Source organism: Danio rerio, chromosome 5, assembly GCF_052040795.2.
Source record: "Danio rerio strain M-AB ecotype USA chromosome 5, GRCz13ab, whole genome shotgun sequence".
NCBI lineage: Eukaryota > Metazoa > Chordata > Actinopteri > Cypriniformes > Danionidae > Danio > Danio rerio.
In genome coordinates this window covers 77,819,685-77,835,000 of record NC_141025.1, presented here as the reverse complement: position 1 = coordinate 77,835,000, position 15,316 = coordinate 77,819,685, and the positions used below count along the sequence as shown (strand labels likewise).

Sequence of the window (15,316 nt, the reverse complement as noted above, 5' to 3'; positions counted from 1 at the left end):
CCATGTCATAAAGCATGAATCATCTCAGACTGATTTCTTAAACATGACAATGAGTTCACTGTACTCAAATGGCCCTCACAGTCAGCAGAGCTCAATCCAATAGAGCACCTTTGGGCTGTGGTGGAACAGGATATTGGCATCATGAATGTGCAGCTGACAAATCTGCAGCAACTGCGTGATGCCATCATGTCAATGTCCGTTTGCTTTATTTGCTCATTAAAAATTATTTAAAAGTTTATCAGTTCTCTGCCTCCTTCTTCCTAACTTCATTACAGTGGTGCCGAAATCCGGGAGAAGGACGGACACGTTGTCCGCTGCCCTCGCTACTGAGATGGAGGGCGAGTGTTGGAGAGTTAACTCGAGTGGGGGAGAAACCCAATCATCTGCAAAGAGTGCCGGGATGGCCTGAAGCTGGCGAGGAGGTGATCTGCCTGCTGCCGTCTTCCAGCATGGGGAGGAGCAGGGGACGTGGGGCTCGCCACCAGAAGGGAAAGAGCTGAAGGGAGCCATCTAAGATAGCCCGGGTGAGTCACCGCTGTCCTCCATGATGACGAAGCCTGCATCCATCCACCGAAGCGGGAGCTGAGCAGGGGACCAGAAATGCTGCCAGCCAGGAGAACCGCTGCCGGACACCAGAAGACGAACAGTTGGATAGATTCCTCCACAGGACTCCCAGCACGTCATCCGATCTCTCAGCTGGTTGAGGACTTAAGCCTAGTTCACACTACAGGATTTTAAACATCAGCAGATCGCTGTGCCGTTCACACTACATGACCTGACTTTGTGTCTTTTAATCTCTGTGGCGTTCACACTACGCAATACTCCGTGAACGATCCACAAGAGGGGGTCACACACTACATGATCTGACAACAACTCATTCCCCATCAGCTCATTCAAGCTACCAAACCACAGCCAATGAAATGTTGAGGGAGGAGTCGTCAGAAAAAGCTGAACACTATTGGCTGCTTGTGTGCTGATGACATCACTGACAGCGTTTCATGCTTTGGAGAAAGCATTTAAAAACATCGTCAAATCAGCGGATTTATCAGAGGATTAATCACTCATCTGCAGGTTCCAGTGGAGAGATACACAGAGAGTTTTTAATGTTTGTAATTTTATAACTATTTGAAATAAAACTAACTTATTTATAACACCCTGCCGTTTTCTAACCATCAGTGTATTTCTTTCTGACATTGTTATTTTTTTATTACAAAACAGTAAAGAACTGATCATTTCTGCCTTAAATTACCATATTGGTCAAAATGACTGCATGCATGTCTGATACTTTTCACTGTGACTTTAAGTATGTGTGCATTTTCTTGCCTAGCAACTTCCTGCTAACATAAACAAAACTTTCTGATGGCAAAAACATCAATTTACTTTAGATATCTTTAAAAACAGCATATTCTGTGCTGTGAAATAGCTCCTGTTTGAAAGTGAAAATGAAAGCCAAGCCTTTAAGTGTTTTAGTATCTTAACTACATATTTATAGGCTGCATTACTAAAAAAAAAGATGATATTTTTAGGGTAATGGTGTCATTAAATATGATGCCAGACATTCAAAGCTTAATTTTATCATCTCAATAATAGCTTTGAATGTAAATATGTTGTGACAATATGGCGTTTTATATAAGAACCGTCAGAATGAGCAGTATGGTAATTCTAATAGTTGCAGAATTCTAGTTCCACCGTTAATATATCCTCCTCTCATGTCTGTGCTAACGCAGAATGAAGCGAGTGCACCGATGCCCATTCTGACCAATCAGAGATGTTTCTGCTGAGCTCCTGAACACACAGGCACGCGGCTCATGCTGATCTGCTCTCTCATTGGCTGCAGCTCGTCACTACATCTGACCACACGTGGGGTTGAGTCGGCCGACTGCTCTGGAATATTTAGCATGCTGAATATTGGATTTCCGTCTGCGAGGTGTCGGCGACGCGTCAGCGAGCCTCGTTGATGCGTTGTTCAGTAGTTCACACATAAAGAGCGGCGAGCGCCGAGCACCCGCAGATTTCTTCCCGATCACAGCCTGATCTGTCGGCGAGCTCGTTAACTTCCCAATCGGGCTCAAATCAGGCTTAAAATCCTTTAGTGTGAACTAGGCATTAGTTGCAGTGTGTCTGGAGAACCAAACCTCAATTTTTTCCCCCTCTCTCCCCTCTCTCTGTCGCTCTTCAGTCTCTCCTCAGCTATCCAGCTACTTTCTATTGGCCCTATTATTCTCAGGTTTGGTCCTGAACCGAGGGTGCTTGCGGCCTGCGAGGGGTAATGGGGTATGTGGCGAGAGCCGTGAGGGCATGCCAGGCGGGTGGCGTGAGTTTGATAATCAGGGACACCTGAACGCGTCACCTGCCTCGAGTCTCACGGAGGAGCCCTGGAGGCTAAAAGGAGGTGAGAAGCCAGTGCTGGACGAGAGAGGACCGGATCCGTACATATTGTTTTACTTTCACTTTCAGTTTGTTTCCGTTTGTTTTATTTGCTCATTAATAATTGTTTAAAAGTTCATCGGTTCTCTGCCTCCTTCTTTCTAACTTCATAAGTCTCTCTCTCAACTTAGGCCAACACTAAAAATATATATGTATACAGGGGCGGACTAGCCATAGGGAGCATCGGGACATTTCCCGGTGGTCTGACGGTCAGTCTTGCCTGCCACCGCGTGTCTGCCCTCATTAACCCCCCACCCCCCGCTCTTCACTGTCTAGATCGCACCGGATGTGGCCTGGCAGCAATACTCTAGCATGCCGCGCACAACAACTCCAACATCCGTCCAACAGCAAGCTTGTTATTCGGTAAAGATCTGATTTACGACTCATTACAGCTTAAATATGCGTGCCTCTGTTGCCTAGCAACTTCCTGCTATTAAATCATAACTTTCGGTTGGCAAAAACACAACTTTACTTCAGATATGTCTTTCAAAACAGCATAGTCAGTGCCACGGATACTCGAGGGTCAATTTGATGGATCAACCCTTGAACCAGTGATAACCAAACTTGTTCCTGGAGGGCCGGTGTCTTGCAGATTTTAGCTCCAGCGCTAATCAAACACACCTGAACAAGCTAATCAAGCTCTTACTTGGTATACTTGAAACATCCAGGCAGGTGTGTTGAAGCAAGTTGGAGCTAAACCCTGCAGGGACACCGGCCCTCCAGGATCGAGATTGGTGACCCCTCCCTTAAACAAACCTGAACCTACAATCTTTCAGCTAACAACCCCAAACACCCTCCAGTTCCACACATATCAGTCTTTATCAGTCCATCATGTGCTGTTAGTGACCTCACGCCAATAAAGCATGCCATCATCGTCTGAAATAAGCCTATATCAAATTAGATGGCCATGCTCTGTTCTCCCACGGATCACATTAAGCTCTTTTAATAAAGGTTTGGTTTATTAATTAGGGGTTAATATTAGTACTCCCCTCAGCCGACCCGGCATGAACAATGGACTCTGCAGATCACGTAAAAGGTCTGCTCTAATGCACCAGCAATGTGCACAGTAGATGCTGCTGAACTCAGGGAAGCTAATAAGTGGGAAAATAAGAGGAGCTTCTTAGTAGGTCAGCAGTGAAACCTGAAACGAATCGCTCTCGAGGGCCGATTCGTCATGATAACTAATTCGCTGACTCAGCACAAAACATACCACAAACACAGGGGGAATGAGGATTTGTACGGTCACCAATATTTTAAACTGACCCAGGTAAAGGTAATAGAACTAATTGTGGAGATTAACGTTAGCTCAGGTAAAGCTAATAAAACAAACACACAGTGAACATTAATTAGCCCAGATAAAGCTAATGAAACAAGCAAATAGTGAACATTAACATTAGCCCTGGTGAAGCTAATAAAACAAGCACATTGTGAACATTAGCATTAGCCTATGTAAAGCTAATAAAAGAAGCATATCATGAACATTAGCATTAGCACATGTAAAGCTAATAAAACAATTGGATAGGGAACATTAGCATTAGCCCAGTTAAAGCTAATAAAACAAGCACATTGTGAACATTAGCATTAGCCTATGTAAAGCTAATAAAAGAAGCATTTCATGAACATTAGCATTGGCTCAGGTAAAGCTAATAAAACAAGCACATCATGAACATTAGCATTGGCCCAGGTAAAGCTAATAAAACAAGCGCATTGTGAACTTTAACATAAACCAGGTAAAGCTAATAAAACAAGCACATTGTGAACATTAGCATTAACCCAGGCAAAGCTAATAAAAGAAGCACATTGTGAACATTAGCATTAGTGCAGAAAACGCTAATAAAACAAATACATTTTGAACATAAGTATTAGCATTAGCACAGGTAAAGCTAATAAAACAAGCATATCATGAACATTAGCATTAAATCACATAAAGCTAATGAAAGAAGCACATTGTGAACATTAGCATTAGCTCAGGTAAAGCTAAAAAAACAAGCACATCGTGAACATTAGCATTAGCCCAGGTAAAGGTAATGAAAGAAGCACATCGTGAAGATTAGCAATAGCCAAGGTAAAGCTGATAAACAAACATATTGTGAACAGTAGCATTAGCCCAGGTAAAGCTAATAAAAGAAGCACATTGTGAACATTAGCATTAGCCCAGTAAAGCTAATAAAACAAGCAAATCATGATCGTTAACATTAGCCCAGTTAATGCTAATAAAACAAGCACATCGTGAACGTTAACATTAGCCCAGTTAATGCTAATAAAACGAGTACATCATGAACATTAGCATTAGCCCAGGTAAAGCTAATAAAACAAGCACATCGTAAACATTAGCATAGCCCAGGTAAAGATAATAAAACAAGCACAACGTGAACATTAGCATTAGCCCAGGTAAAGCTAATGAAATAAGCACATTGTGAACATTAGCTTTAGCCCAGGTAAAGCTAAAAAAAAAACAAGCACATCATGAACATTAGCATTAGGCCAGGTAAAGCTACTAAAACAAGCACAACGTGAACATTAGCATTAGCCCAGGAAAAGCTAATGAAAGAAGTACATCATGAATGTTAGCATGATTGATTCATCACAATAACTGATTCACTGACTCAGCAAAAAGCATAAGGATTCGTACGGTCACCAATGCTCAGTGGAATCGCTAGCTTGCTTTTCCATCTCAGACAGCATGGATTTATTGGACATTGTCGCAGCTCTGGCCAACAAACACATCGTGAACATTAGCATTAGCCCGGGTGTCGATAAGTGCAGCCATGGGTCCAGGAGTTGCGGGACGGATGGTGCCCTTGTGTGGCAAACCTGAAGGGAACAGGTGCTGTGGAATTCAAACAGCATCGATTGACACTGGGCGGCTGGTGCTGAGAGAACAGTTATTGATCCGACCTCAACCAACCCCCCTGGAACATTTCAGCCGCATCGATTCGGCCTCCTCTTTCCCTCACACTCTGTCTCCAGACTCGAATTACCACCCCGGGATGATCATATCAATTACACGAATCAATCAGAAACGTGTTGTTTCATTTCTCTGCCGAAAACCGCCTGACTTGACACAAATGCCCATCTAAACACAACAGGCGTGGATGGGGACGGCGCTCGATTTGACCACGCCGAGTTTGTTTCAAACTTTCAAGCATCTGAGATCAATGCCAAAGTTCCCCATTATATAGGAGAAGTTCATGCAGAAGTCAGAACTCTGTTGCTCGTTTTTGACTCATAACCCAAATGACACACAAGCTAATCATATTTAATTCATATTTTTATATAAAAGACACAGCTTGTCGACATGAGTAACATACTGTAACATACTGTTGAGTAACATACTGTAACATACTGTTACTCGACATACTGTAACTCTTTATATGATAAACATACACTAGCTGGCCACTTTATTAGGTACACCTTACTAGTACCGGGTTGGACTGTAACTCTTTATATGATAAACATAAACTAGCTGGCCACTTTATTAGGTACACCTTACTAGTACCGGGTTGGACTGTAACTCTTTATATGATAAACATAAACTAGCTGGCCACTTTATTAGGTACACCTTACTAGTACCGGGTTGGACCCCCTTTTGCCCTCGTAACTACCTTAATCCTTTAAGGCAGAGATTTAACAAGGTACTGGAAATATTCCTCAGAGATTTTGCTCCACATTGACATGATAGCATCACACAGTTGCTGCAGATTTGTCGGCTGCACATCAATGATGTGAATCTCCTGTTCCACCACATCCCAAAGGAGCTCTATTGGATTGAGAGCTAGTGACTGTGGAGGCCATTTGAGTACAGTGAACTCATTGTCATGTTCAAGAAACCAGAGATGATTCGTGCTTTACGACATGGCGCGTTACAGGCATACAGCTTAAACCAGCCTAGGCTGGTTTGCTGGTTTTAGAGGGGTTTTGGCCATTTCCAGGCTGGTTTCCAGCCATTTCCAGCCTGGTCTTAGCTGGTCAGGCTGGGAGATAACCAGCTAAAACCAGCTTGACCAGCCTAGCCAGGCTGGGAGCCCAGCCAAAACCAGCTATGTCCAGCTTAAACCAGGCTGGTCAAGCTGGTTTTAGCTGGATTTAGCTGGTCATTTTCCAGCCTGACCAGCTAAGACCAGGCTGGAAATAGCTGGAAACCAGCCTGGGAATGGCCAAAACCCCTCTAAAACCAGGCTGGTCAACCAGCTAAAACCAGCCAACCAGCCTAGGCTGGGTTAAGCTGGATTTTTCAGCAGGGCCAGTATATTATTCTGACGGTATGATAACCTTGGATAAAAATATCACAGTTTCACGGTTTTGCGGTAATGTGATTACGGCTCTAAAATATAGATATATATTTTTTTATGACTGGGTAAACCCAAAAACATTCTTATATTTTATTTTATTTTATTCTGAAAAAAACATTTAAAATATTTTGGAACAGTAAATATGTCAGGCTAAATCATTCAAATGAGTTACTGACTTCTGCCAAAGGGCATTGAATCAACAAGAGGCGACACTCTAGTGCAATATGGGAAACAGCCACTAGATGGCGCAGCAGCCATTTGGAATGAAAACTCCAATAGAACAACAGCATATTATAAGTCTGTAAAATAAACTAATAAAAGTGCTGATGATTGTGATAATAAGTGTTGTATTGTCGTCTTTCAGGTTGTATCTCAGCTTTAATGCGCTTTTTAAATAAAAAATAAATAAATAACAAAGCAGCTGCTTGCCATCGAAACAGCAATAAGATCCAATGGACAGCCGATGGCTTTCACTCCAAAATGGCGGAATCTGGGGCTGTTGCTGGGCGCTGCTGTTGCAATGGAACGCTCTATTGAGTGTCGCCTCTTTGTCATTCTAAGCTCTTTGCCTCTGCTGTCTTCATTTATTTCAAAAACAGATTTTTTTTTTACAATTTAAAACGTCATCTTAAGATATTTTTTTTTTCTGCTGGAAATACTGTTGTCCTAAAAAAACAAAAAAAAATAAAAAGTAAATCAGAAAATCATACGCACACCTTAGAAACGGTATTGTTACACAAATGGTATTATACACAAACCGCGATATACCTTGAAAACGGTTAACGTCCCATGCCTAGCGCATTATCCTGCTGGAAGTAGCCATCAGAAGATGGTCATAAAGGGAGGGACATGGTCAGCAACAATACTCAGGTAGGCTGTGGTGTTGACACGATGCTCAATTGGTACTAATGAGCCCAAAGTGTGTCAAGAAAATCTCCCCCACACCATTACACCAGCACCACCAGCCTGAACCGCTGATACAAGGCAGGATGGATCCATGCTTTCATGTTGTTGACGCCAAATTCTGACCCGACCATCCGAATGTGTCAGCAGAAATGGAGTTTTCCAGCATTTAGATGGATTGAGCACAGATAGAAGATTGTATTCCTGCTTAAAACAGCCTGCTATTATAACACCTGTACTCAAACCCAACAGCCACTGCTAAAGCATCACAACATTTCTGACTGGTAAAGCCTTCTGCTAATGTCAGTAATAGGGTCATTGCTGAAATTATAGTGATTGCAGATGGCTGTTTAACTTTTATGACTTGGCCTCTGCGCGGCTGCGGTTCAGATGAGTTCAGAGATTACTGTAATCATAGCCTGTTTGGTCATTGCCAGGTAATTGGGAAAGCCATGCATGCCTGAGCCTGCGGCTAATGAACAGTAATTGGACGACTGCGACATTCAATGCAAAGTTGAACACAAACGCTGCATGTGTTCGCTGAGCGGAGACACGAGAGGAAAAAAGGAGGTCGTGTTTTGACTACAGCTCAAGTGTGTTACATGGCGAGCTACTGTACAATCTAGTAACATCAGTAAAGCTGTCCATACGGAGGTAAGCAGTCAGCTGCTAGCGTGAAAAGGAACGACATCATACCACCCCGTAGCATTCATTTTAAAGACGAAATGCAACCATACATACTTCTAGCTACATAATTCATGATCTCCAGAAATGTATTTATGGTATCATTATGTATGTAAACAGACCTTTACCTGTTGTTAACTCTTAACAATTGGTTAATAAAATTGACATTTTCTTCATTATAGCTGTCTGAAAATCTATTTTCTTCTCTTTGGATGTCTTCAAAGAGCATTTTGGAGGTGAATTCCTCACAGACGATGGCTCTCGCTGACCCTAAAGTGTCGCGGGCAGACATTGAGGAATGATACTGATGCATCATCAGGCACAATCCAATATGTGCTGTCTGTGGAGCGTCACCTCAGACTTTCAGTCACACTGGGGATATGGCAACCGGTGCCGATTTAATGACAAGGGTCCCAACTATAGCGCTGAAAGACTAAAACGTTATCAGGATGGTGGTGTGCAACATTCTGTTGTCTTATATCAATGGCGGAAACAAGCACAGTTATAATAGCCATTTATGCATGAGAGAGTGACTATATTGTCTTGCCATATGTACAAGGATATTTTTTTATAATCAATTAAAAAAAAATTAAAAAATTAAAAAATAGGAAACACCACTGTAATGCATGTTATGGGCATGCCAAACCAACAGGTGGTGATAAAACCCTTTTATTTAACTATATTTTGTAAGTAAATTGCATACAAATCCAACCCAGCCTCGTCTTGAAAACGTAGTCCCGTGGACATTTCTGGAGAACGTGAAATACGTCCCCGCAGGTATGTATTTTTGCAGTTTTCGTTTTTGCATCTCAAATGTCTCTTGCTAGCGCCGTTTACGTCCGCGCTGTTCTTGCGTAAACCCACCAGAGGCCGCTGTCGAACGACTGAATGATTGACCAATCGACTGACCCACCCTCCTTCCTTCCCCAAACCTAGCCAATTGAATCGATTGACCCGCCCACCTGCTTACTTCAATTTTTGGCTGGAAGGAATCATTTTTGATTTTTGCTATTAAAGGTAAGGTCGTTTTGCATTTTAATTACAAGTTTATCTGCACTCAGTTGCAATTAGAGGTGTACCTTACCAAGTTAGGGCTTATTTAGGAGGGCTCGGTTTTGTTTTGCGAACAGAAGCCTTTGTTTGGATCATTAAAGAAGGCACATATTACACATGCACACTTTTATTGAGGCTGAAAACACAAACCTTGACTTTGGGCGGGTTCATCCAGTGATGCCTCATGATGCTGCTGGTGGTCATGTTACCCGGCAGAATGACCACATCATTATTGCTGTCCCTGCAGGACAACTCGCACTCCTCTCCTGAGAAAACAAACACACAGATGTAAAAACTCTGAAGAATCGGGGACACTTTATTTGAAGGGGATGTTCATGAGACTTTTGTAATCATGACATCAAATCAGACATCATAGAAATGAGATTGGTAACACTTTGGGCTCTATTTTGACGGTCCATGCGCAAAAACGGAAAGCGCAGGGCGCAAACGCATTCAGGGCGTGTCAGAATCCATATTTGCTAATTTAAAGACGGGAAAATCCACTTTGCGCCGTGGCATGTGGTCTAAAAGGGTTGAGTTTATTTTCTTAATGAGTTATAGGTGTGTTTTGAGATTAAACCAATCAGAGTCTCATCTCCCATTCCCTTTAAGAGCCAGCTGCGTCGCGCCATAAGTGCATTTGCTATTTGCATGACGTAAAGTAAGTGTAAGTGGAAAAACTGAGCATTTCACAAGCAAACATTTAAAAGTTAACAGTTTTTTAACAGAAAACAGTTAAACAGAGCATCTACCGCGCAAGAATGAGAGATCTACTTTCACTTTCGCTCTCGTGGATAGGGAAACCTTTACGCACAGACATTAATTAGTCTATAAATAATTAATTTAGTTTGTTAAGCGCAAATATTTGTGTCAAAACTATTTCTAAATTCAGTTATATTTTCCAGCAAACGAATAAATGAACAATAATAATGAAGTGTGCTCAAAAACCAGAGTTATATCCAAACACACATGCTGTGCCCCATATGGTCTAAAACCTGACAGGTGGACAAATCTAAGCTTGTTTTTAGTAAAACAAATATAAATATGGATATAATAAATAATACTGCTGATAATAATAACATTATACAAAAGCAAATTGTTATGAATGAACTGAAAAAGCCTCCCGAGATGAAGAAGACATAAAAGCAGTGATTTTTCATATTTATGTAGGCTAGAAAATAATGTTTTGTAATATTTTAATCCTTTATATTTATATTCTATATTTATTCTTATTATATCCTATATATATCCTTAATATTTACATTTTTTTTTCATATGTAAAGATATTTGCAGTTATATGATCTTATTCTTTATCCCTAATCTTATCCAATGCCTAAACCCAACTACTACCTTACTAACTATTAATAAACTGCTAATGAGTAGTTTATTAAACTAGTTGTGTTAGTTAATGGTTTGTTAATACCGTGAATTGTGACAAACTAAATTGTTACCAATGTCTCTAATTATTGCTGATTACTTCTAAGGTAACTGTGGGTGAATCTCAGGTCACATTTTGCCATAAAAACAAACATTAATGAACACTACGTCAATACCACAATGCTAAAAACACTTGTGCTGATTCATGTTTTGGTGTAAACTGCAGTCTATTTCTTTCAGGATGTGTTGACGAATGAAAGGTTCAGATTTTATATAAATTTTAATATAAATCTTGGGCAAGGCAGTGGCGCAGTAGGTAGTGCTGTTGCCTTACAGCAAGAAGGTCGCTGGGTCGCTGGTTCGAACCTCTGCTCAGTTGGCGTTTCTGTGTGGAGTTTGCATGTTCTCCCTGCCTTCGCGTGGGTTTTCTCCGGGTGCTCCGGTTTCCCCCACAGTCCAAAGACATGCGGTACAGGTGAACTGGGTAGGTTAAATTGTCCATAGTGTATGAGTGTGTGTGTGAATGAGTGTGTGGATGTGTTTCCCAGTGATGGGTTGCGGCTGGAAGGGCATCCACTGTGTAAAAACTTGCTAGATAAGTTGACGGTTCATTCCGCTGTGGCGACCTCAGATTAATAAAGGGACTAAGCCGACAAGAGAATGAATGTATATAAATCTTTTTGTAATATTATACATGTCTATACTGCTGCTTTTAATCGATTTAATTTGTCCTTCTTAAATAAAAGTATTAATTTCATTTTTAAAAATGATAATAAGACAAATCCTGATGACTTTAAACTTGGTTCTCTTTCCTCAGCAGTGCAGTGGAGATTACTGTTATTCAGTACAATACACATGGGCTGAATTTAAACAAACAATTTAAGTTAAACATTCCTAAATGTGATTTGCTTGTTTAAACTCAGTAACGTTCAACTCAATTTGTTAATTCGCTGTTTATTTTAGCATATGTTTGAGGTGAGAGTTTGCACCTATGCCGTGTCCCTTCTTGCAGCTGATGCGGATGCTGGGATGCAGGTTTTGAGGTAGAGAGCACTGGCCCTTCAGCTGAGGACACAGGCGGAAACTTCCGGTCCAGTTGCCGTCTTTTCTGCAGCGGATCACATTAGAGCCCGCACCCTGAGAGAGACACACAAACACACACACACACGCACACACATCACATATGCTGTATATACAGTGGTACACAGCATAAATAAATCCCCCCTATATAAAAAACACCCCCCTTTACAAATGAATATATGTCTGTATTTACTGAGAAATGCATTTATTTATTTATTTATTTATTCATTCATTCATTCATTCATTCATTCATTCATTCATTCATTCATTCATTCATTCATTCTTTCATTCATTCATTCATTCATTCATTCATTCATTCATTCATTTATTTATTTATTTATTTAGTCAATAAGCAGCCAATAAACATTATTTATTTATTATGTTTTTATTTTTTTACTTATTTTTATGATTTATTTTATTCATTTATTTATTTTTTAGATTTTTTTAGATTTATAAAAAATTTTAAATTATTATTATTAATTTTATTTTATTATTTATTTATTTATTTATTTATTTATTATTTATTTATTTATTTATTTATTTGTTTATCTATTTATTTATTTACTTTATTTATTAATTTTTATGTAATTAAATTAAATTACATTTTTGTTTTTATAGATTAGAATATAAATGCAAATAAAAAATGACAAACTACAAAATGTCAACTTAATTTGATATTTTTTTCATGTTTCTCTTGATTTTCATCTTTATTAAAAATATACATATATATTTCCCTAACATTAATTTTGATGCACTTTTCTTTTTTTTTTTTTTTGGTCCACGATTTGTTATTTGCTTAATTAGCTCTAGTTTTGACTTTGGTAAATCTATTGAATTTGAATGATTCTCTAGCCTAATGTCTAAAGTAAAGACAAAACAGCTGATTTTGCTGATATTTTAAGATTATAAGGCTGAACAGCATGAAATGCCATCAGTCTACAGAGATTTCCCAGAATTGCAATTGGGAGATCACAATAATTAACCCCTAAAAAGCTAAAGCGAAGCAAACACTAGCAGATTACTATGGTATAAATGCAGAACTACAACAAACCAAAAAGATAAATCGACTTAGATTGTCAATTACATGTTTAATGATTATTTGATCAGCTGTAGTTTGAAATTTATGCTGAGTTTTTCTCCCCTAAAGACTTATTATGCGGTCTCTGTCGCCATCTTGTGGCGGAACGTCAACTGCCTTTGCTATGCTAAGTATGACAGGCTGACGGCCGTTAATGCATACCTGCCAACATTTGTATCTGAAAATCCGGGAGACTTGGGAGGGGGGTTGGGATGTTGTGGGTGCGAACTGAAAGGGGGGGGTGTGCAAAGTAAAAGAGCGGGTAGTGTGGGCATGAAATTCCGGGAGTTGTCCGGGAGAAAACAAAACAAAACAAAACGGGAGATGGGTCTGAAATACCTGAGACTCCCAAGAAAAACGGGAGTGTTGGCAGGTATGCGTTGATGCGCTGTCCCTCCGAAATTATGAATATTTAAAATAGGCACTATCCTTATAATTAAACTGCATAGTTGCAATCTAAACAACTACATTCTCGACTAAAAAGCCTCAAAGGTACATGATGTTGTCCAACAGCTGCACTATTTGTCAAACTGCAGTGAGTTTATTGATCTGCTGTCACTCTAGTGTAGGCGGAGTAATACACAAGGGTGAAGAGGCTGCATGAGTGCTGATATTGCAGAATATCACACAGCTATCAGCCAATCAGATTCCAGAACCAGACAGAACTGTTGTATAAAAACAAATACATGCACTGTAATAAGGACGCCTTAAAATAAAGTGTTGTCAATTTTTCCTAATTGACATAATTTAAAGAGTCATTTTCCTGCTGAAAAATCCAGCTTAAACCAGCCTAGGCTGTTTGGCTGGTTTTAGCTGGTCGACCAGGCTGGTTTTAGAGGGGTTTTGGCCACTTCCAGGCTGGTTTCCAGTCATTTCCAGCCCGGTCTTAGCTGGTCAGGCTGGGAGATGACCAGCTAAAACCAGCTTGACCAGCCTAGCCAATCTGGGAGTCCAGCCAAAACCAGCAATGTCCAGCTTAAACCAGGCTGGTCAAGCTGGTTTTAGTTGGATTTGGCTGGTAATTTTCCAGCCTGACCAGCTAAGACCAGGCTGGAAATGGCTGGAAACCAGCCTAGAAGTGGCCAAAACCCCTCTAAAACCAGCCTGGTCAACCAGCTAAAACCAGCCAACTAGCCTAGGCTGGTTTAAGCTGGATTTTTTAGCAGGGTTTCCTGCTGAAGTAAATGTATACTGATTTAATAGGACAAAATAATTATTAAAACATATTTTTTTGAATACTTACATTTAAAATGTAACTACAATTAAACACACATGGTGTCAAATGAATCATAAAATGAATCATAAAATACAGAGGGCTGCAGATTTGTAGATATTTGTGCAACCTAACGCCGACCTGTTTGCATGGTGGAGGTTGTGTGAGTGTGTGATTGGCTCCGTCGCAGTCGATCCAGCAGGTGCTGTCGAACCTGAAGCCGTCTGTGCATTGATACATCCCATAATAGACGGATGGAGGAGCGGGACAGGTGACGGCTTCACATGAGCCCTCCAGCCAGCGCCCATCCTCTGTGCACTGACGCTTGAACGCCCTCCTGAAACAAACAAACAAACAGTGGGTAGTATTGTCGCCTCTCAGCAAATAGGTCGCTGGTTTGAGTCCTGGCTCAGTTGGCATTTCTGTGTGGAGTTTGCATGTTCTCCTCTTAAGTGGCTGTGTGTTTTTCGGCTGCTGAATTCTGACCTCTTTGGCTTGTTGGCCACGTGGTATCCAGGTTTGCACTTGTATTTGCAGAGCGTTCCCACTTTGAGTCCGGTGTCGTTGCAGCGTTTGGTTTGCAGGACGGCATTCGGGACTGGTGGAGGAACGGGACAGCGGAGCTCACATAAAGCCTCCGGAAACGACCACAGGCCGTCCTCCATGCAGGTCAGAGTGTTATTAAAGCCTGCACACACAAATCAAACACGTCAAGATGAAATGCATGCATGCACTTATTTTTTTCTTTAACTTTTTTTTTTGAGGTCACATTAAAATGGTCAGTTAATGGCAGTATACAAAAAATATAATAATAAATAAATCAAAAATAAATACAATACTGTGAATTCGAAAAATAAAAAAAGGAATGAAAAATCAAATTAACTGCTTTTAAAATAAAAAAAATTAAATAAATAAAAATAAATAAATTAAATACTAAGATTAAAATAAATAAATTTAATTAAATATATATATATATATATATATATATATATTAAAAAAATCCAAATGTATCACAATGTCTTTCAAATCAATAAAACAATCAAAAACAAATTGAGATTTTGACGAACAAAATAGAATAAAATAAAATATTTAAAAATTAACAAATATAAAAATAAATAAAACCATCAACAAAATACTGAAATTTTGACGAATAAATGAAATCATAAATAACTTTTAAAAAAGTACAAATATTTTAAAAAAAAATTATGT

General features: G+C 39.9%; 1 protein-coding gene across 1 annotated transcript in view; it reads right to left on the bottom strand.

Moving 5' to 3' along the window:
• Nucleotides 1-15,316, bottom strand: part of pappaa (pregnancy-associated plasma protein A, pappalysin 1a) — a 174,558-nt gene that overhangs the window by 24,521 nt on the left and 134,721 nt on the right. The window contains 4 exon segments of the mRNA NM_001278805.1: nucleotides 9,510-9,625; nucleotides 11,726-11,873; nucleotides 14,249-14,444; nucleotides 14,594-14,795. Of these exon segments, the coding sequence (NP_001265734.1) occupies nucleotides 9,510-9,625; nucleotides 11,726-11,873; nucleotides 14,249-14,444; nucleotides 14,594-14,795 (662 nt within the window).